The 22,523-nt window shown below is 41.8% G+C and overlaps 1 protein-coding gene across 1 annotated transcript in view; it reads left to right on the top strand.

The window, feature by feature from the left end:
- The window catches only part of abca12 (ATP-binding cassette, sub-family A (ABC1), member 12), a 64,111-nt gene that overhangs the window by 12,791 nt on the left and 28,797 nt on the right, over nucleotides 1-22,523 (top strand). Inside the window, exons 17-44 of the mRNA XM_047600666.1 lie at nucleotides 260-393; nucleotides 552-666; nucleotides 1,419-4,016; nucleotides 4,608-4,720; nucleotides 4,954-5,021; nucleotides 5,400-5,896; nucleotides 6,486-6,598; nucleotides 6,833-6,900; nucleotides 7,274-7,770; nucleotides 8,081-8,193; nucleotides 8,427-8,494; nucleotides 8,630-8,775; nucleotides 8,947-9,077; nucleotides 9,304-9,446; nucleotides 11,601-11,768; nucleotides 11,936-12,153; nucleotides 13,055-13,996; nucleotides 14,099-14,205; nucleotides 15,297-15,403; nucleotides 15,784-15,983; nucleotides 16,297-16,373; nucleotides 17,210-17,340; nucleotides 18,095-18,265; nucleotides 20,137-20,301; nucleotides 20,453-20,648; nucleotides 21,481-21,620; nucleotides 22,141-22,260; nucleotides 22,403-22,493. Coding sequence (XP_047456622.1) covers nucleotides 260-393; nucleotides 552-666; nucleotides 1,419-4,016; nucleotides 4,608-4,720; nucleotides 4,954-5,021; nucleotides 5,400-5,896; nucleotides 6,486-6,598; nucleotides 6,833-6,900; nucleotides 7,274-7,770; nucleotides 8,081-8,193; nucleotides 8,427-8,494; nucleotides 8,630-8,775; nucleotides 8,947-9,077; nucleotides 9,304-9,446; nucleotides 11,601-11,768; nucleotides 11,936-12,153; nucleotides 13,055-13,996; nucleotides 14,099-14,205; nucleotides 15,297-15,403; nucleotides 15,784-15,983; nucleotides 16,297-16,373; nucleotides 17,210-17,340; nucleotides 18,095-18,265; nucleotides 20,137-20,301; nucleotides 20,453-20,648; nucleotides 21,481-21,620; nucleotides 22,141-22,260; nucleotides 22,403-22,493 — 7,637 coding nt within the window. The remainder of the gene's footprint in view (nucleotides 1-259; nucleotides 394-551; nucleotides 667-1,418; nucleotides 4,017-4,607; nucleotides 4,721-4,953; nucleotides 5,022-5,399; nucleotides 5,897-6,485; nucleotides 6,599-6,832; nucleotides 6,901-7,273; nucleotides 7,771-8,080; nucleotides 8,194-8,426; nucleotides 8,495-8,629; nucleotides 8,776-8,946; nucleotides 9,078-9,303; nucleotides 9,447-11,600; nucleotides 11,769-11,935; nucleotides 12,154-13,054; nucleotides 13,997-14,098; nucleotides 14,206-15,296; nucleotides 15,404-15,783; nucleotides 15,984-16,296; nucleotides 16,374-17,209; nucleotides 17,341-18,094; nucleotides 18,266-20,136; nucleotides 20,302-20,452; nucleotides 20,649-21,480; nucleotides 21,621-22,140; nucleotides 22,261-22,402; nucleotides 22,494-22,523) is intronic.

Genomic DNA, 22,523 nt, shown 5'->3' with positions numbered 1-22,523 from the left:
CCTCATTAAATGGTATTTATAATGTTCAAAGCTTTGAGGCAGTGGAAAAATTATTTTTTTCTAGTGATGTAACTGGACTTTGTCCACTGCAGGGAATTTAGAGGAAGAAAATAACAAGTGAAATAAAAGTAAAAAAAACAAAAAAAACAATACATTTTCCACTGTGGTGTGTTTTAGATGATGTGCACAATGTCTTCTTCCATAGTGCGTGTAATCACTACGCAGCCTCAGTATTGTTGTGCTTTTGCTCTGCTTTCAGTGTTTTCTTGTTCGTGGTGAATTTGGGGGAAAAGATCGAGAAGACAAGTCTGTGGCCCGAGGTAAAGAGCTATTTCCACATGGCTTACTGGATTTTGAACTTCAGGCCTGGTGTCACAACTCAGCCAGCGAACTGTAAGTTCATTTGTTTTTTGTCTCTTCTTCTTGCTTACCAACACTTATTTGTTAGGTGCCAAAGTAAGGTAATCATGAACCAATTAGTTTTTTAATAGCAAAGTAAAATAAACAGACAATTCTTAGTACGTTGTAAATGTGTTTAACTTCTGCCCCAGGTTCTGTTAACCCCAGCTCCTTGGAAATTGATTGCGACACTGGTTTGAAGTGGCCACAGTTTGTTCAGGCAGTGACTGGGGCCCTGATGTCACCAAGCGAAGACGTCCTTTTGACGTAAGTGATAACGATTGTCAGTCTTGTCTTAAATCTTAAATGTTGCTTAAATATATTGAATGAGAGAGGAGATTCCTGACACTTTCTATTAAACATGAAGCTGCAGTGCTAGCCTCCTATTTTCCAGTGGATGAATAGCCAAACAAACATTCAAAATATCTGTCTACCAGCGATGTTAAACATGTGCAAATTTTTGATTATCTGACAAGCTTAATGCACCAAGACTTCAGGAAGTCACTCCACCAAATCACATTTTGTAATCTATCAACTGTCACAGAGCTGTGCGGGGAGTTTCACCCTCTGTTGGTTTGCCAACTGGTTTGAGTTGATTAATCAGCAGAGCAAGCAAGGCCACAAGTGAATTGACCTGGCCAGGTTTCAAACTATGAGCTTGTGGCCAAACCACAGTGGTTCGCTCAGTCAGTGTGCTGGCAGGAAACGCTGGCTGGGAGTTACAGACATGTTCTAGTTGTGCCTTTTAGATGCAGATTTTCCTCCTTTGTATGCTGTACGTAGCCCCTGATAGTTCAGTGGTCTATCCAGACACCTTAAAATGGATTGCATCTTTCAAAGTAGTTTCCAAGGACAGCTTCTCAGATGGACCTTACTTGAAGGCATTTCAAGTAACACAAATATGAAAGTGGTGTTAAAATTCTCATCTATCTCTCTTATTGTTATACCTGTTATTGATAAATTGCATAGCCATTTATAAAACTGCGATTTCCTAATCCCCTCATCTCTTTTCTGTGTAGTTGTCTCAAAGGAACTGTGAACCTGTTGCAGCATGTGTACGGCAACATGTACAAACATCTGGCAGCAACATATCTGACACAGGAAATCAAGGGTGGAGATTCCCTCTCTTCCTACTTGATTAACCTGCTGCATAACGTGGATGAGTTTGTGGAGACGATCTCCACTCTTCCCAACCAAAACATCTCTGACCCTGCTGTCATGCTTCCACTCGTCAGTAACATGCTGCAGTCCACGGGTCTCTCTCCACTTCTGCCTCTCCTCCTCCACGATGGACGCCTTAATGTCTCCACAATCCTTGGTGTTGCCTCAAAGCTTGGCAGGTTAAACCAACACATTTTCACCTTCAACGAGACAGACCCAACAATGCCTGAACTGGAACGGTTGATCATGCAGTTCTTCTCCTTAGAGGGTAATCTCACAATGTCCCTTTCCCACGTGATGGGAAATGCTCTGCTTACCTATTCTGACTACTTCCACCCTGACGATGTGGCCCGTCTCAGAGAAGCCATTCAGCCTTTCACCAACCAGACGTCAGCTGGCATTGTAGAAGCTATCCTTAGTGCCGTGGAGCTACTGAAGACAATGATAGATTCTCCAAATGGCGACCCGACTAACCTCATTCTTGGATACTTACGACAGCTTCAAGAGTTTGTGATTTCTCTGTACAGGCTGCGAAAAATTGATGAAGTCCAGTTAACCAGTGGCCAGCTCACACCTGCTGAAGTTACAGACCTCCACGAGCTTACTATGGATTTCCTCAACCTCCTCACTCCTGAGAGCCTTCAGAACTTAACACAAGCTGGACCGGATGCTGCCCAGGACATAGTCATCCAGAAGTTTGTAGCATTCCTACCACCTGAAATCCAAAATGATGCTGTTCTCTTTCTGCAGGATTTCAAAGATCTGCAAGGTCAAATAACTAAATGTGAAGCAGGCGAGAACTGTTTGGCTGGAATTACAGAACTATTCACATTCCTGGATCAGATATTAGAAATGATGCTCTCAGCCGATGTTAACGTCACCATATCAGTAGCTGAAATCAATTATGTTCCAGGGGGCCGGGAATATGAAGAAATTGCATCCATGTTCTTCTCACTCCTTCTGTCACCACATGATGCAGCATACGTGGAAACGTTCAAACAGACCCTTCATTTCATCAGACTGGTCATGGCTTCACCGAATATCACTGTGTCTAGTGTCGAGGATGCTCTGAAAGAGTCAAACCTAAACATTCAGCAGCTGAATAACATAACGGCTCTAGCTGGAGCTGCCAACATAAACGACCTGATGGCAAACATAATTGACATTCTTAATGTTCGTCAGTGTTTCGAACCTCAGAATGACGGGACAGTGACAACCGAGTGTGTAGTTGGATTGATAAATGGGGTTAGCAGATTTCTGACACACGTACCTGCACTCCGTAATGACAAGGTCATCCTCTCCCTCCTCCCATCAGTTTTGAGCAAAACTGTCCGTGATGTCGTTAAAATTAACTTTGGCTCCAGTCCTAACACGGTTCTTGCGCAAACCTTGAACAGCACGTTGGCTAATATCAAGATGGGCCTCCGGCAGGAACAACTGGACACTCCAGAGATCATGAATGAAATCAAAGTAATGGAAGGTCTGATACAACTGATTGGCAACATGAAACCACTCAGCACTCTTAACGACACTTTGATGACTGACCCTATCCATGCCCAGAAAGTATACCTGGAGCTTGTGGAATGGTACTTGAAAAGGCTTGAAAATATCACCAGGAACAGTTCAGCCTCAGAGCTTCTTAACCACTTTTACTCCATCACACAAATGCAAGTGGCATTACAGCTGGCACAGACAGAGTTCTCCTTGTTTGCCAGCAATAAGGTCAACTTCCTGATAAATAATCTCAAGTACCCTATTGATGGTGCAGGGGTGAGTGAAATTGGCCAGACAGTAATTGAGATTCTCAGGCAACTTTTGGACTTTATAAAGATTCAGAATAACATTCAAGGTCCACTATTCAACTCAACCATCCTGGACGCTGCTGAACCCTACCTCAAACGCATAGTGGAATGGATGAAGCAGCCCAATGTCCCATTGCTTCTTTCTAGCATGCTCCAGTGGGGAAACTCCTCCATGCCAGCATCCATCCCTGTGACAGACCTCCACCAGTTGCTGCAATCGATGGTTCATTTTCTCCAAGGGGATCCACTGACCTACTTCTCCATGGTTGGCAACATCACAGAGTCCTTGAGAAATGTCCTGATGGTGGCAGAGCAGACAGGTGGCCTACAGAGTGAACACTTCTCAGCTGCTGTCTTAGAAGCAGTCCAAAGTGCCATGCAGATCCTGACCACAGCCACAGGACCACTCCCGCTTCCCGTACAGCAGGATATTCTGGAAATTGTGGAAGATTCACTAAAACTCATCGTTCATGGAAACATGAGTTTTGCTTCGTCACGTGCCACCTCCCTCCTCATCCTGGCGAGAGCTGAGAGAGTCATCCAACAAGTGCTGCCAGAAATGGTTGCAGAATACCTGCTTTCAGGAGTCGAAGTGATAACCACTTATTTCACGAGCATCTCTGAAGGCGGTGGACCGGAAAACTGGAATGAGTTGTGAGTGATGCTGAACTTTTACTTATATTTAAATGCTAAATTACACTAATGTTATGTATTGTTGTAGAAAGGGGAAAAGATACTTAAAATCATAACAGAGTGATATATTAAGCAGTATGGATGTAATGGTGCTTTAGAATAAATGTAATTTAAAACTTAATGCAGTAAGCAGAATTATACTGTTTTTCTTATGGTAATACAATCATAAGTGGGAAATGTAAAGTAATGGAAAGTAAATTACATTTAAACATAATGCAACCCTCATGACCCCATTGTATACTGATATCCCACTCATTTGCATAATAAAACCAAAAGGAATAGACATATATAAAATAATAATAATAATATTAATAGTACAATTATTAATTCTGGTCCATTTTTGGCATGAAAGTTTCCAGATGTTTAGCATAGTATTTTCATATTTCATCCCATTCTTCATTAAAGTAGATATCCTTGGTATTATTATATTTCGATAAACTGCATAATTTATACTTAATTGAAGGATAAAATCCATGCTGTTGCATCCTCTTGATGAATCATAATGACCTTTTGGTGACAAATGTGAAATATTGATTTGCTTTGTTTCTTAAGAATTTTGAATGAGATGAAGACAATCCAGAGCCTCCTGCCTCCAAACAACACGGCCCAGGACTACGTTTCTGTCCTCATTAACATCACTCACTTCATCCTGAAGTCCGGCCAAGGCAAGTCAGCTTCTCTCTGTCCCTAGGTTGGACAACATGTTGAATCCTGATGAATATGACGGAGTGTAGGTCGTGTTCTGCACCTCATTATTCAAGCGTTGATGTCAGACAGCCTCGGGATGAAAGTGGATCACAGTTTTTTGTGCTCTCTGCAGTAATAACAGGTTGCTTTGCTCGCAGTCACGTGTGTCCATGTGGTTAAAGCTTGTGAACAATATTTCTTATTATTTCAGGCAACACCAGTCTCTGGGCAAGCTTTGAGAATGCGTCAGTGGAAAATTTGCCAGAACTGATGGGACAGGTAAAGCGTGTGCACTATGAGACATATGAATGTGAATGCGTTCAGTATTTTTGTTTGTTCACTGAGTTCAGTGTGATGAATAATTGAACAGCTTGAAGGAAAGTTATATGAAAGTCAAAAGAACTGAGAGTAGGCCTATCGTTCCAAACGATACCTGTCAGGGTAGTGGACTGACATTGATCATAGCATTCAGGCAAACAAAAATAAGAACAAAATTATCTAATTTATCAGCGAGGCATGTCCTGTACACAGTCTTTTACCATATTTTGTGGAAGAAAGAGCAAAAAAAGCATAACCCTTGCAGTTGAGGTTTCCCATCACCTGAAACTGAAGTTTATTTTATTAGTTTTTTCAATTGTTCACCTTGTGTATCCTCAGGTGAGCAAACTCTTCAGCATGTTTTGGAGACTCGTCATGGGAGTCACAGAGTCACAGGCAATGATGGTTAACTTTGCCAACGAGGATCCACTGACCTACCTCTCCATAATTGGCAACATTACCGAGTCCTTGAGAAATGTCCTGACGGTGGCAGAGCAGACAGGTGGCCTACAGAGTGAACACTTCTCAGCTGCCGTCTTAGAAGCAGTCCAAAGTGCCATGCAGATCCTGACCACAGCCACAGGACCACTCCCGCTTCCCGTACAGCAGGATATTTTGGAAATTGTGGAAGATTCACTAAATCTCATCGTTCATGGAAACATGAGTTTTGCTTCGTCACGTGCCACCTCCCTCCTCATCCTGGCGAGAGCTGAGAGAGTCATCAAACAAGTGCTACCAGAAATGGTTGCGGAATACCTGCTTTCAGGAGTCGAAGTGATAACCACTTATTTCACGAGCATCTCTGAAGGCGGTGGACCGGAAAACTGGAATGAGTTGTGAGTGATGCTAATTTTACTTATATTTAAACGCTAAATTACACTAATGTTATGTATTGTTGTAGAAAGGGGAAAAGATACTTAAAATCATAACAGAGTGATATATTTAGCAGTATGGATGTAATGGTGCTTTAGAATAAATGTAATTTAAAACTTAATGCAATAAGCAGAATGATACTGTTTTTCTTATGGTAATACAATCATAAGTGGGAAATGTAAAGTAATGGAAAGTAAATTACATTTAAACATAATGCAACCCTCATGACCCCATTGTATACTGATATCCCACTCATTTGCATAATAAAACCAAAAGGAATAGACATATGTAAAATAATAATAATAATATTAATAATACAATTATTAATTCTGGTCCATTTTTGGCATTAAAGTTTCCAGATGTTTAGCATAGTATTTTCATATTTCATCCCATTCTTCATTAAAGTAGATATCCTTGGTATTATTATATTTCGATAAACTGCATAATTTACACTTAATTGAAGGATAAAATCCATGCTGTTGCATCCTCTTGATGAATCATAATGACCTTTTGGTGACACATGTGAAATATTGATTTGCTTTGTTTCTTAAGAATTTTGAATGAGATGAAGACAATCCAGAGCCTCCTGCCTCCAAACAACACGGCCCAGGACTACGTTTCTGTCCTCATTAACATCACTCACTTCATCCTGAAGTCCGGCCAAGGCAAGTCAGCTTCTCTCTGTCCCTAGGTTGGACAACATGTTGACTCCTGATGAAATGTGACGGAGTGTAGGTCATGTTCTGCACCTCATTATTCAAGCGTTGATGTCAGACAGCCTCAGGATGAAAGTGGATCACAGTTTTTTGTGCTCTCTGCAGTAATAACAGGTTGCTTTGCTCGCAGTCACGTGTGTCCATGTGGTTAAAGCTTGTGAACAATATTTCTTATTATTTCAGGCAACACCAGTCTCTGGGCAAGCTTTGAGAATGCATCAGTGGAAAATTTGCCAGAACTGATGGGACAGGTAAAGCATGTGCACTATGAGACATATGAATGTGAATGCGTTCAGTATTTTTGTTTGTTCACTGAGTTCAGTGTGATGAATAATTGAACAGCTTGAAGGAAAGTTATATGAAAGTCAAAAGAACTGAGAGTAGGCCTATCGTTCCAAACGATACCTGTCAGGGTAGTGGACTGACATTGATCATAGCATTCAGGCAAACAAAACTAAGAACAAAATTATCTAATTTATCAGCGAGGCATGTCCTGTACACAGTCTTTTACCATATATTGTGGATGAAAGAGCAAGAAAAGCATAACCCTTGCAGTTGAGGTTTCCCATCACCTGAAACTGAAGTTTAATTTTTTTTTCAATTGTTCACCTTGTGTATCCTCAGGTGAGCAAACTCTTCAGCATGTTTTGGAGACTCTTCATGGGAGTCACAGAGTCACAGGCAATGATGGTTAACTTTGCCAACGAGGATCCACTGGCCTACCTCTCCATAATTGGCAACATCACCGAGTCCTTGAGCAAAGCCCTGATGGTGGCAGAGCAGACAGGTGGCCTACAGAGTGAACACTTCTCAGCTGCCGTCTTAGAAGCAGTCCAAAGTGCCATGCAGATCCTGACCACAGCCACAGGACCACTCCCGCTTCCCATACAGCAGGATATTTTGGAAATTGTGGAAGATTCACTAAAACTCATCGTTCATGGAAACATGAGTTTTGCTTCGTCACGTGCCACCTCCCTCCTCATCCTGGCGAGAGCTGAGAGAGTCATCAAACAAGTGCTGCCAGAAATGGTTGCGGAATACCTGCTTTCAGGAGTCGAAGTGATAACCACTTATTTCACGAGCATCTCTGAAGGCGGTGGACCGGAAAACTGGAATGAGTTGTGAGTGAAATCAAAATGCATATGACATGTACAAAAATAATTTAAATAAATAATATTAATAATAAATTTGTATTAATTCTGGTCCCCCATAGTTTCCACTGCTCTGAAGTTGCCAAATTGTTAAACATAGTATTTTCATATTTCATCCCATTCTTCATTAAAGTAGATATCCTTGGTATTATTATATTTCGATAAACTGCATAATTTACACTTAATTGGAGGATAAAATCCATGCTGTTGCATCCTCTTGATGAATCATAATGACCTTTTGGTGACACATGTGAAATATTGATTTGCTTTGTTTCTTAAGAATTTTGAATGAGATGAAGACAATCCAGAGCCTCCTGCCTCCAAACAGCACGGCCCAGGACTACGTTTCTGTCCTCATTAACATCACTCACTTCATCCTGAAGTCCGGCCAAGGCAAGTCAGCTTCTCTCTGTCCCTAGGTTGGACAACATGTTGACTCCTGATGAAATGTGACGGAGTGTAGGTCATGTTCTGCACCTCATTATTCAAGCGTTGATGTCAGACAGCCTCAGGATGAAAGTGGATCACAGTGTTTGTGCTCTCTGCAGTAATAACAGGTTGCTTTGCTCGCAGTCACATGTGTCCATGTGGTTAAAGCTTGTGAACAATATTTCTTATTATTTCAGGCAACGCCAGTCTCTGGGCAAGCTTTGAGAATGCATCAGTGGAAAATTTGCCAGGACTGATGGGACAGGTAAAGCGTGTGCACTATGAGACATATGAATGTGAATGTGAACCAAAACCAAGAAGAAAATGATCTCATTTATCAGAGATGCATAACCTGCACCGGTTGAAGTAACTGAAGTTCAAAACGTTATGTTATTCTCAGGTGGGCAAATTCTTCAGCATGTTTTGGCAACTTGTAGGCGGCACAGGCTCATATGGACCTCTTCCACCTCTGGAGGACTTTGCTCATCTTGTGCCTGTCCTGGAGAGTGTGATGACAGGGACTGCAAACCAAGATACATGGAACAAGTAAGTTTAATATTTAAGTGTAGTGGATCCAAACAAGTAATTATTTGTCTAATAATGTCGGACACATCTTTAGTATCAAATCACATGTGTGTGAGATTGTGCTATTTTAAAATAGTCTGCTGTTTAGTTATGTTATTGCCATTAACCAAATGCAATATGTTTTCATCATAGACTTGAACAGATGCTGGAAACGCTGCTGTTAACCCTCAGAGGAACAGAGCTGTGGGACAGTTTGCCATATGTCCTCCCGGCGTTTGAAAAAGTCACATTGACTGTGGTGAAAGAAACAGAAGCAGAAACTGGTGAGAAAACACCACCGAGCAGAACAGATATTGTCTCACGTTTGTATTAACAGGACAACGGAGGACTGTTCAGTGATCCAAAGCAGCTCATTAGCCCTGGTTTTGATCGTGCCTTCCAAAGACACCTGATATTTTTTGCCAATAAAAAGCTTTTTTCTTTATTTCCCAGAAGTATTTGTTGTAAAGCTACTATGTTACACAAACCCTCTCGTCTTCTTCTTTTCAGCCTTCATACAAAGCCTTCAGATTCCAGTGGTCACCCTGATGAGAGACATCGCACAGTCCGTGAACACCAGCCAGTTTAACTTGACAGAGGTCTCGGAGAGGTTGCAGTTTTCCATTGAGCACACACTGCAAGCAGCTCAGGAGGTTAGACGCCGTTCTAGCATTTTTACAGCATGTGTCAGTGCGCGAGTGTCTTCACGGTCACATGCTGGCGTTGTTCACATTGCATTTTCTAAAACTTCACGCATACTTGCAAATAACAATACCCGTGTCTGATCTTGGCATCGCAGATAATTTGTCAGCTGTTTGCAGAAACCTTGACATCTGCAATAGCTCAGACGGGTGTGTTGTTTTTTTGTTTGTACTTGAATCTGTCCACCTGACTGAATATTTACCTTTCACCAGACATTTAGCCAGACAATAGGAACGCACCACGTCACAAAGAACACAAGGGTTTGACTTGCCTTTGTAACGTTTTCAATGACATTGTTCACACATATATGGAATGTTTTTCTGACGTTATTTATACATTGTGTTAAAGTAAAAAGGATATTTTTTTTATTTTTTTATTTATCCATTTACACAATACAACAAACCAATAAAATAAAAAATATCCAGAAGAGGCAGATTGTGCCGGTGAGATCAGAAACCAATTGTGGTTTATAGAATTAATCTCACGTCCTTACTTCAATAATATATGAATAGAAAAATAATAATCCACAACATAATAATAATAATAATACAAATGATATAACAGTTTACAGCATAAAAACATCATCCAGATAATAAATAAAAAAGATAAATAAATATGAGTCTGTGGTTGAAGGTCAGTGGTGCAAAGTGCCACTTACCTGTCATCTCATTTAAATCCTTTAATCGCACTGTGCATCACTTTCACACAAAAAAAGACAAACAGAATTACCTAACTTGTAACACAATAGCTCCCAACATTCACAGACAGAAAAAATGTCACTAATCTGAAATGTTTACCCAGTTTAGAGCTGCTACGGCTGCAGGTCCCAGGCTTTTGCACCACTGAGTCCTGTACCTGCATCACAGGGGCAGTGCAGTGAGTTCAGTGGCTGCTTGGAGATACCTGTTATCTTGTGTGTAGGAGTTTTGTCTAGTTTTGAACAGGCTGTTCAGTCACGCTTGATGGGTTGATTAATGCTTTTGTAAAACAGCAGCAACAGCACACAAAGTACTAGTAGTTGAGGTATGTGAAACTGTGTTGTGCTTACTTGTTTACTTGTTAAATGGTCTTGCTTTTATGTAGTGCCTTTTTTTAGCACTCCACCAGTACACCAGTGTCGTTCCTTGCTCACGGACACTTCGGTATGCGGCACATTCCGGGTATTGAACCACTAACCCTCTGGTTCCCACTGTACCTGCTGAGCCACAGCCGTCCTGTGTCCAAGTGGAATCACATAAAAGTTATAAATACAGAATTTACTGCTGCGTCGGCTCACAATTAATGGTATTTTGAATGTTTTATTTGATAATGGTTCGCGATTTTTGAAGTTATGTTAAAAGACATGACAAACATGTCTCAATATGAAGCCACAATACTGGTGTAGTTTAGTTTAGTTTAGCGTAACGTCTGCAACAAGGGAGGAAATCTTACCTGTCTCTGGCCAAAGGTAATTCAGTTTACCGTCCAGGAGCTAATAAGCTCATTAAAGAACATGAACTGTAAAATCACAACATGCTGCTAAGCTCACCCACTGCTGCCTGAAACCATGCAGGCAGTGGCGTGGCATTTGTCATTTCATCCCCTTGGTGTATTTGCCAAAATTGTCCACATATCACTTTCAAAATGTATTACATTTACACTTATCGACTTAACTGCCGTTCACCCAGATATCATTTCCTGTCTTGAAAAGCAACTGTCAGATTCGCTATTTTTAAAGTACGCCATGTAGCTGAACCTTTAAAAGTGTTCTGCTCCAGCTATATATGCTATTAAAGGATTAGTCTTTTGTATTCTTTGTGTATTGAGAACATTGTGAACGCCTTTCAGGGATTTGTGATGTGTCGGAAACTCTATAGCTGATGCCGTGAATGTTGAAACTGACACAGTGCGCGTGGGTGTGTACTTGACCCCGGGAGCTGGTGATACCTGTGTGAGACATCTGCCCTTTTCTTCGTTTCTCTGTAAACCACAAATGGAACACAATCAAGCTATTCCCCATGTGCCTCTGCCTTTTGTCTCCCTGTTATTTTGTTCTATATCAATCTCTGTCTCACTAACTGAACCTGTTTTTTTTTTTTGTTGTTTTTTTTTCCGCTTCCCTTCAGGCTAATGGCACACTAAACTGCAGCGTGGTTCTCAAAGGATGGGATCCAGTGAGAGAGGCAGCAGGGTTAAGCGACGCCACCATGGCTATGTGGTGCAGTATTAAACTACAGCCTGTACTGGATTCCTTTGCTGCATCCCAGAATGTCTACCTCCACCTGAACATGAATGTGAGTAGATGCAAGAGGGTGTTTGTTTTTCTCGTGATAATAAATAGTAAACTGTGTTCACAAATCTCATTGAGTGCAATTGACCATTTCACCACTTGATGGCAGTGTTCACGCACTGAGAAAGCTGCCGTACTAACAGTGTGTCTCTGCCACATGTTGTTGTACAGCACACAGACATGGGATCAATCAGTGCCAACGCCGCAGCTGCCAGGATTGTCAAGAGTGTGCAGTCTCTCTACCACGTAAACATTAACCAGTCGGTTGTGATAGATCAGTTCATATACACTTTCTCCAGCCAGCTCGATGTGCTGGCAGGCCGGCCTTTGAGCCCTGAGGCGCAACATTACTGGTACTGGCAGCTCCAGGACATGCAGTTGCAAAACAGGTCAGTTGTATTCACGTTATGTCATGTGGTTAAGATTTGTAAGTGCTTTAAGGGATTCAAATGTTTTGTGATGAATCAGTCACCCCAACGAAGTGAACAAGTGATTACTGACGAGATGTTACATCAAATTAATTCTGGGCATAGACGTAATTTTTATGGAAACAGTAAGAATGAGAGATGATGAGAAACCAATCGCAGCATATTTTTATTCCCTTATATATATCTTACATAAGAGAAACTGTGCACTATAATCATATCAAACAACATGGATGACTGACAATACTAAGATCATTTTATTAGGCTGTAAAAATAATCTGTGCATTTCCATTAAATTCTGTTAAGAGCGTTTCCACCCCGACCCACAGACTCACCTGCAGTAAGCAGGAACTCAGCGTGAACCCACCAATCCATTTGTTGTTACAAGCACATCCACAGCGCGCCCAGTCAAACCAATTCGATCCATGCAAAATAACACAGAGAATTGAAGTGATCACATTTGCATTCAGCCTGATTAATTTCATGCAAGTCTGCCTGAAAACAGGCGGGAAGAGCACCGGTAGCGGCTTAACTGTGATTCTGCTAGCCGAGACATCCCCTTAAAGTTGATTTCCCTTTATATGCCAGCTGCAATAGGCATGGTGATAAGGATCGCATTCTGCATATTGCAGGAAACCAATCAGGTCTCACTACATGAGTTGTAGATCACTGATCACAGTGGAAAGCCTCTTCAGTCGGAGAATGAATTATGCACACTGTGTGGATGAGTATAAAGGGTGATGAAGGAGAAATATTCCTACTATCCAAATATGGGAAATTCAAGTCTTTACAGTCAAAGCATTTATTTTAAACTTGAGATAAAGATGAACTTGAGCTGACAGCCTATCACATTCTCCGTCAACAGTTTGTCTTCCATCAAAATGCTCTCAGACGAGTTGCTTGACGTGGCCCCCTTCCTGGAGCCTTACATGGACCCTATAGTGAAATCACTGAGTCACGTGCTGGAAAACTACCAACTAATTCAGGATGGCAGCTCATCCCAGGAGCTCCTCAGCGAAGCAGTAATGATCTTCCTAACCGCTGCTAACATCACATCTCCTGACGGCTCCTCCAGCATGTGGGGAATTCTTTCTGGGCCATCTCTAACTGACATGATGAAGGAAATTGTTAAACTGATGATTGACATGAACCTATTTGGGGACTCCCCTGCGGTTTACCAAGCCTTGGAGCACATTCTGGTGTCCAACGACACAAGCATGATTGTGGAGAAGGTGGCCGAGTTTTTAACATGGTTGACCTCCACTCAAGCCACTGGACTGGATCTGCTAAGTCAGGCTATGACCAAAATGTACCACATCATCAGACCTCTCGTACGTGTCTTTACCAGTATGAACGTGGGTCTGCCGGTCGATGTGGGACTGTTTGAAGACCTAGCTGGAAACATCATTGCAATGTTCAGACAGGTAGTAACCACCGGTGGCCTGTTGGTCCCCATTGAAGAGTATCACATCTCGAATATGTCAGACACGATGGAAGGCCACAAAGAGGTTAAATCCAGACAAAGGCGCGACGCCCCAATGATGATGATGGCAAGAGACCCCATGGATGACTTCATAGACCTGCTATACATTGACTACCCAGCCATGTTCAGAGCCATCGCTGTCCCTCCAACTGCAACAGAAATTATGGAGACAGTGCATGTGTTGATTGCCAATCCTGATCTGGGTGTTGTGATAAAGGGAGCCACTAACAACATGCCGTGGGGCTTGAATGCCTCCCGGGAAGACACCATTGACGCCGCCCTCGGGGTGGTCTCCTCCTTCACTGTACCAGGAGTGTTCGATGCGTAAGTGTTGTATGCATTATTCAAATATGGATTTAGAAATAACAAAAACAAATTGGCTGATTGTTTAAATCTTACCTTTGCCTCTGCCCCTTCTTCCCTCAGACCATCATTGGACATCCTGAAGAATGCGGTAGAAATGATTCCTGATGGTTTTCCATTCGCATCTGTGATTAAAAGTATCGCCAGAGCGTTGGCCAGTGAACCTCAAGGTAACTTGCTTCAGATATCCCGCCTCTTTTAGTCAGTTATATAGGCCTCCTGTTTCAAGGGCACCTTTATAATGAGAAATGTGCGGTCATTAGTTAAATGGAGAATCCCCAAATCAGTGATGACCCACGTATCATGCTTAGTTTATCGTAGAGTTCACACTGATGTCACAGCCTGTGTTTACATACCTGTGATGTCACTGAATTATCACAGGGGTTGGAACAGTGCCACCTGTCTGTCTCGCTTTTATAGCTGCTCCGACACCATGGGAATACAACGGAACATTCGGTTAATGCCGGTTACTTATATACGTGATTGTAGTGCTGCAAAATTCATTCTGGAGATATGAGGAATAAGACTTCACACCAGCTTAGCTCGAGCTCCCAAAGAGCCCAAGGCCATATGGCCCTTCTCCAGCAGAAAGCCACTCAGCACCTTTTTAAATCTCATTAGCAAAGTAGAATTCAATCACTTATCCTGTCCGCCCTCGCTAAACGTCTCCCCTCGCACTCGTGCAAGTGGACATCTATGACCTCCATTTAATTTGGGTCTGTGCTTGTGTGATAATGTTTTCAGTGCGTGGAATCACTTTGTAAGCAGCGGCAGCGGCAATACTTTCCTGCAACCCCGCTCATATTCTTCTCACACACAGACACACTCATACACACACACTTGCACACACATGTATACTGTTGTAATTGCAAAGGCCTTTAGCTGTTGAGCAGCCTGAGATTAAACATCACCATTGTCTAATTTTGGACTAATTAAATATTCTGTCATCGCATCTTGCTGCCTGAGGTGGTGCCTTTCTTAGGGCTTGTCAGATTTGTTTTAATGCACGACAGCATCTAGTACTGCCGGCCCCTCTGGCCCCATCAAGTCCCGTACAGGGCTTCACTTAAAGCACATCATTTGCTCCGTGCTGCCTGACGACGATGCCCCCGTAATGGTGCAAGCTGTAATGAAGCCCAGTGGGATGTCATGTTATTCTGTCACCTTACAGACCTTACCTCCTAAGACTCAAGAATCTAATAGCATCTCTCTTACTCCCCCCCCCCCCCCTTTTTCCCCCTCTGTTCCACACCTTTCACAGAAAACCTGATTCTCATGCAGCAGACCATCCAAACAGCCGCTCAGCTCTTCCAGACCAGCCTGACCGAGCCACAGTTCATGGAGCAACTACGCCACCTGACATCCCAGGTCTCTGCCTTAGTCACTCCTCTCTCACTTCCTTTAAGGGCAAATAGTCCTTTAGAATAGCTGAAACCGAAAGAAAGCTCATCGCATTCACAAAACGTACATACTGGAGAAATGCAGGTTGCTCTCCAAGTATGTGCAACAAATTAGTCTGTATTTGTTCGGGAAATTAAGTAGACCAAATTATTAGTGAATAATTAATTGTCTTAATTATGGCCTGGTGTACACTCTCATTCCTGATCCTGGCGATGTTTGATCTCATATTCTTACTTCTTTTACTCCATATGCCTCAAACGGAAAACATTGTCTGTTTTCGTATTTGTTGTAATCAGCATGTTTGTAATTACAAGCAAGCGTTTTTAACATGACCAATGTGTTTGTAGGTGTGTGCTCTGGAGAATACGGAGTCTCTGCGCCTGCTTATGCAGACCCTCTCGGTAGAGCCCGGTGTGCTGTGCCAGACCATTCTCCCCAGCCTGGAGATGATGGTCGAGAGTTTGCTGGTGAACGCAACCTCTATGTCCGAGGTCCTCTTCCAGACTTTCATCGGAGATCCCATGAGCTACTCCGTCCAGACAAATTGGTAACGAATTACATCATTTTTCTTAAAGTTTTCTTTCGAGGGTTTTCATAACACCATCATCCAGATTTTGGACTTTTACATCCCTCTAGCTTAATTTACTAAATGTTTATCTAAAGGTCATGTTGCTCAGTTTGCACTATCAAAGCCTGTAAAATTAGAAAGTTACATATTCATTTGGGTCCAGTTGGCAAAATTGGTTGGTTTAACAAAATCCATCCTCCATGTAGGCATTTTATTAAAAAAAAAAATATTTCATATGTCTTCATTAAAATGGATTTATCTTTGTTGCATGTTTTCTCAAATCCTATTACAGGAGCTCTGTGTTGAGTGAAGTTTTGGGCTTTAACACCAGCAGCCTGAGGTCCCTCAACATTAACGCCACCTCCCCAGGTGAGGCATTGTCCTATGTCACAACAGTGTGTGTTTCACATGGTGATATCACACACTCTAAAGCAAACGCTGTTCTAACCGACTTACTACCCCACATTACTTTTTGTCATCATCTCCTCACAGACCCACTCCAGATGTTTGTATTTTTTATATAAAGAAGGAAGACAAGAATTGTGTAGAATTGTAGTGTATATGATAAACTAAAAGCAGATATTCTATTTGATGGTCCACGCTGATCAAAAAGTGAATGTTGAACTATTCAAAAATCCAGCCTCACTGGGTGTGCTCTGAGTAGTCAAAAAAGCAGATTACAAGCGTTTCCATGACAAAAACACTGCTCTTTTCAGCTCGCCCGTTGCTCCTTTGTCTCTGATCCCATCAGTGGCCTTGTTGTTGTAGTGTGGCAGACCATAAAAACTTAGAATTACCAAAAACTCACAATGCCTCTGCCACATTGTCTGTGTTTGTTTTGAGAATTTTCAGATTTAATACATCTTTTGAGACAAAAAAATAAACCATGTTGTTTAAAGTTCTGTCTCTTTATATAATCAAGTATTTGAAACTTGAGGGGGAAAAAAAAACTAAAGCACCAAGTATATGTGTTCTATAATCATCATGCAACTGGGATATAGTACAGCATTAAGAATTCATGTACAGTTTCACAATGCTACTGATGGGTGAGTTACACCGAAGCCAAAAAATAAATCATAGATATCCCGTACTTTACTGCTCCCGCTGTTTTAATTGAAAACACACATGCATTATTTATATGTAAAGATCACAGGAAAAACGTCTCGGCTCACGCTGTCACACACTTACGTTCCATTATTTCCCAGGAGTGGTGACGATCGGTGAGATGCTGAGAAATAAGACTGCATTTGTTCTGGACGTGCAGCGGTACGACTTGCTCCACCCGGCAACTCTTCACGTCCTGATGGAAACCATTCTACCAAACAACAATTTTGAGGTGAGTCAGGGGAGTGCATATCGCTGCCCGTGCTCATTTTCACAAACAAATCATCTTCCTAAACTCTTCTGCAGAATACCAGAGCAAGGTCCAGTGTTTTCACATATACTGTACTTTATACATTACTGTAGCCCATTTTTACGCCACATAGATCCTGTTCTCTTCCAGCCTGTTATTCAATGAAGCTGACAAAAACTACGCTGTTGCCTTTACAGTACAGTGAGCTGAATTTCAAGCCTAATCAAAATCTGTCAGCGGCTGGCCGCAGCACTCGGGCCATTTCTCTAGATGATAAAAGTCCGCCCTCTTAATATCTTTTCTAGTACGCTGCAGATTATGTAACAAAAAGTGCGGAGAAAACCACTTAAATAGAGTATGTCAGCTGGAAGTAAAACACGTGTCTACACACTATACAGATGATTAGTCTAACAACAGATCACTGAGTGTTTGTGACCTTTTTGACTCATACACATCTTGTAAATTGGAATAAATACATTTCATTGATTGAAAACACTTTTCTTTCACTGTCCCAGTCTTTTTTACTGAAGTGGAAGGAACTCACTCGCACAGTGTTACTAAAGGCCACGCCGGTTTAGGAGTTTGATTCAGCCTCAGATAAACAGCGGGGATTAGTAGTATATCACTGTGCTATTAGAACGTGCCACGTTCATACCCGCGTGTGTGTGACATACCTTCTCTCTCATTGCTGGCAGCACTGCCTGTTTCCGTAACTCTCTCAATGCTTTCTGAACAGATCATGTCCTGGCTCATCAACCTGCGTGACTGTGGCTCCGCAGCATTCGTGAACATGACGGAGGCCGATGCGGCCATCTTGAAGACCTTCTGCTCCATGCCTTTAGAACAGTGGTACACGCTGTCAGTGCTGATGGCTCGCCATCTCAACACGGAGAAAGTCATCTACAGAGTAAGGCTTTCAACTCGTTGTCAATATACTTCATTTTGTAGAAAATAAACACAAACACACACACACACACAATGTGTGAAGTCTGTGATTATTTTATAGTGGACAAAAGATAGTTTCTACTGGGCAGTCACAAAACACATTTTCCTGGGGTGCGTTTTTCTTTTATGGGGAACATGAGTCAGGAAGAAAGGCCTTTGTAGGAGAAAATGTTTGTTTGCGAGACAAAGCTCTTTCTTCCTCATGCATTTGAAATTTTGCTTTTTTTTATAACTGATGTAAGTCTGTGTGTTCTTCAAAAACAAACACTCTCCACCCCGAGTAGCTCAAATACACAGTCAATATTGCAACATGAGACTTGTTGGGTTGTGGAGCAGTAGACCACATAAAATAAGTTACACTGCTAAGAAAAAGAAAAAAAAGCATAAAAACAGGGTTCTTTAATTGTAGTCTTCTTTAATCTCAAGATTTTTTATGTTTGACCATGAATGACCATTATGGTCATTTCCAACTTGTATGCCTAGTTCAGTTTGACATTTTTTCTTCAGTGCCGGCCTTTTAACCTGAAACAGCTGACCTGAAAAGCACTGAGAGAGTTCCACACACACTTACACCCCGCTGTGATTCTTGAACACAGTAACGGACTCTAAAGGCCTTTCATACTTTTCATATTTCCCCTGTGAATTTGAGCGGCTCATGTTTGAAGTTCATGCAGCATTCTTCTTCTTTGCCGTATGTAAAGCTGCAGAGAGAATCCCCCCAGACTACAGTTGTTTTAGCTTCTTTTCGCTCATTGTTTTGTTTTTTAATTCATATTTCACTGTATAAGTTTGTTTTTCTTGTCCTCTGATGATTCCAAGTCAGTTTTGCGATAGTCACTTGCTTCTGAGTCACAGACCCAGATTAATTTAGTACAAGTTGTCACCACGCTGCTTAACACAGACAATGCGGCTCTGGCTTGTAAAAGACTGGTTTATATTTATTACTGGCAGGTAAATCATTGTAATTAATTATAATGTCACTAACAGGGACTACGCTTTAATTGATCCAATGAAATTTACTAATTGACAGGACGACAGGGAAAACTGATGGAGGGATGAGAGGGGTTCCTGTAATGGAAGAGGGAAGAAAAGAGAGACATGTGGAGCGTATCATAATAGTGTTAGCCTGCAGAAATAGAATTACGTGATCCGTGGTTTTGTTCTTGAACTAATGTTATAATAATGTTATTTACTGAAGAAATTCTGATTTGTGATCAGCACATTGTAACAAAAATGGAGTCTTGGAGTCATTAGTACTGGTAAAATATCTTAGTGGGGCATGGTCTCGTCCCTGCAGGAGACTAGGAGTAAGTATTTGCGCTGGTTCTTTCACGCAGAAGTGACCAAAATGTCCAAAATCAGTAGAAATGTTACTTAAAATGGACCAGTCCCCTGAGACCTGGCAGCACATCCTGTTCAGTGATGAAAATGGCTGGTGTCAACATTAAATTTGAGACAAGCCACCGTTCGTCAATGTGTTTGCCTCAAAAAAATATCACACCATAGCAATATGTTAAATATCGAATGTTAGCAAAAGAAACAAATGAATACATTATGCAAATATAACCCAGATACATAAGTATTCCAACTTGGGAGCCCACTTATTTCTGTCAATAACATCATACAATGCACAACCCACTTTACTTGCTTTGCTCCACCAGACATTGCCCAATTAGGAGACAGAAAGCATATAACACTTCATTCCAATAGCACAGCTTGTGGCGCAACATGTTTTGGATCAGAGCACCTTTGATATACCACAGAGGAAAGGAAAAAAAATCATCGTGTTGAGGAAAAGGAAGCCTTTGACATGTGAATGTTTGTGTCTTTCAGGTGGTGCTCTCTGAAGACATACAGAGCCTGGTGGGAGCCATGCTGCAGATGGCTGAGGTTTTAGCAGACATGATGGACAAGTTTCTTCCCGCCATTGATCAAGTGCAAAGCTACCTGCTCTCCGTCAAAGACCTCAATCTAGTGGCCAACAATGAATTTAGCCAAGTGCGTTCCTTGGAATAATATGCAGTGTTTTACCCACAGTGTATTCATGTGTGCATTTGTGTTTGTGTGGCACTTGACTGTGTTTTAAATGATTTTTGTGAATTTGCATGAAAATTATAATGTGCTAAAATATGTAATCTGTTTCCCCCAGCTGACAAGAGGACAAAGGTCCACCATCTCCACTCGTGCTACATTCGTGACCCTCTCTCGAGCGTTGTGTAGTAACGGTATCTTGGCTCTCTTTGGAATCTCCAACCTCCCATCCATGTCGGAGTCAAAACCATCCGTCACCAACTACGAAAAGCGAGAGGAGATGATTGAGAGGTTCAAGATTCCACGAAATGCCAGTATGTTGAGATGCTGGGCATCTGTCAACTATTTGTTATTAATGCAGTTTTGTGTATTTGGTTTCGACATTCACTAATTTTCATGATTCCTTTTCAATCAAGTCTTCAGTCTTTAAGTAGTAGTATGTTTTTTTTTTATCTCAGGTATGTTTTTTTTATCTCAAGGTAAAGTACAGCAGATGAAATTGGAAAATTTTAAAGCAAAACAGACGATTTGTTTTTGTCAAATCATATCTTTGGGACTGAATGCCTGTAGTGTTATATGCAAGTGATCAGGGCGTTGTGTGTCAGACCTATCAGCATGGGTTGCTGTGGTAACAATGTGCATATCCATGTACTAGAACTAGAAGCTCTGCTCCTTCTGTTGACTTTGCCCCACTGCAGAGTGCCAACACACACTTTACTTTGGCATCTATCCACAAACTAAATTTAAACCTATTTTGTTTTTTGTATTTGTCATATAAAAATCCTGTGAATACTATCTAAAAAACAAAGCAGAAGCAAAGGCAACTGGATTTCTCCAAGATATGTCACTGGTCATACAAGTAGTTTCTTCTGTTCAAAATAATGACTGGTGGGAAGTTTAGGTTCCTATTAGGAATGTCCATGGTTGGTCCACAATTGAAATCCAGTGACCGATTGAGGGCCAAAGACTCCAGACTACTTGGATGAGTGGCAATGCTTCTTCAAAAAACTCAACAAGCCTTTGTTTGAGCTTTGGTTTTTGCATATACCATGACCTGGATGACTGAGAACCTTCAGACTTTCACTCACAGACATGTTTGTGAATATTATTCGTCTAAGACGTCTTCTTTTTTCTGTCGTTGTGTAGCCCCCTTTTGCACGGACATGTACCTGGACATGGTTAACACCACGGGAGGAGCCATTGCCTGGGCCTTCCTCAAGCCAATGCTTATGGGTCAGATCCTGTACACGCCAGACACACCCACCACCAGAGCCATAATGGAGAAGGTATGCAGATAATATAGTACAAATCAACACATCTCATCACCTGCCTGCAGTGTGGGAAAAAGGATCACGATTGGTGCTGTGTGTGGTCAACACCATTCTCTTTTCTGATTCACCTGATTCACTGTCCTTGTTTTCCAGCGCCGACATCTTATCTGGGTGTTAGCGAGATCATGACCTTCTTGAACTTTATGTTGTAATCCGAGAAAAACAGTTCTCCGGCATTGTCACAATTTTTTTTCTGCAGGAGTTATTGTCACTGCAGTTTCAACACTTTCTGGGTTATTTCTTTAGTTGTCAGGCACTGACACTGGCATGTAGTAAACAAGAGATCCAAAGTTGTGCGAGATATTTGTATGCACCGCAATCTTCAACTCTGGTTCTATTTTGAGCAAATTTTGTTTTCAGTACACTGCATCCTTCACAGACTCCAACTGCCGCACACACAGACACACCAAGTTAAGAAGTCTCACCGATGCCAAGTCATTTCACACTTCCTTGTCCTTGTGCTATCGTTGCTTAGGCCAATGCCACCTTGCAGAAGTTTGCAAATCTAAGCAAGTACTCCGAGGACTGGATCGAATCCTCCAAGTACATTATAAACTCTGCCGAAGTGCTCCGCCTCACCTTGCCAATGCTGCAGGTATGAATGAACGCCCAGAACCATCATCTTTGTATCTGATTATTCTTGCTGGCTCGCCGTCGTCTGAAAGTCTCGAATCTCGCAGCTGAATCTTGATGTTGTTCACCGTTTCTTCCGCACTCCCCCACCCCTCTCCTGTCAGAATTCCCTCAGCAACTCCTTTGTGAAGAATTTCATTGAGATGCAGACAGACATTGATGTCGACAGAATGAAGGAGACGCTCAGCAACTTCTGTGAGTGAGCATTTGAAGGTCTTATTTTTC

The sequence above is a fragment of the Mugil cephalus genome, chromosome 12 (genome assembly GCF_022458985.1).
Source record: "Mugil cephalus isolate CIBA_MC_2020 chromosome 12, CIBA_Mcephalus_1.1, whole genome shotgun sequence".
NCBI lineage: Eukaryota > Metazoa > Chordata > Actinopteri > Mugiliformes > Mugilidae > Mugil > Mugil cephalus.
The sequence above is the reverse complement of the archived record's forward strand: the minus strand, read 5'-3'. Positions and strand labels throughout refer to the sequence as shown.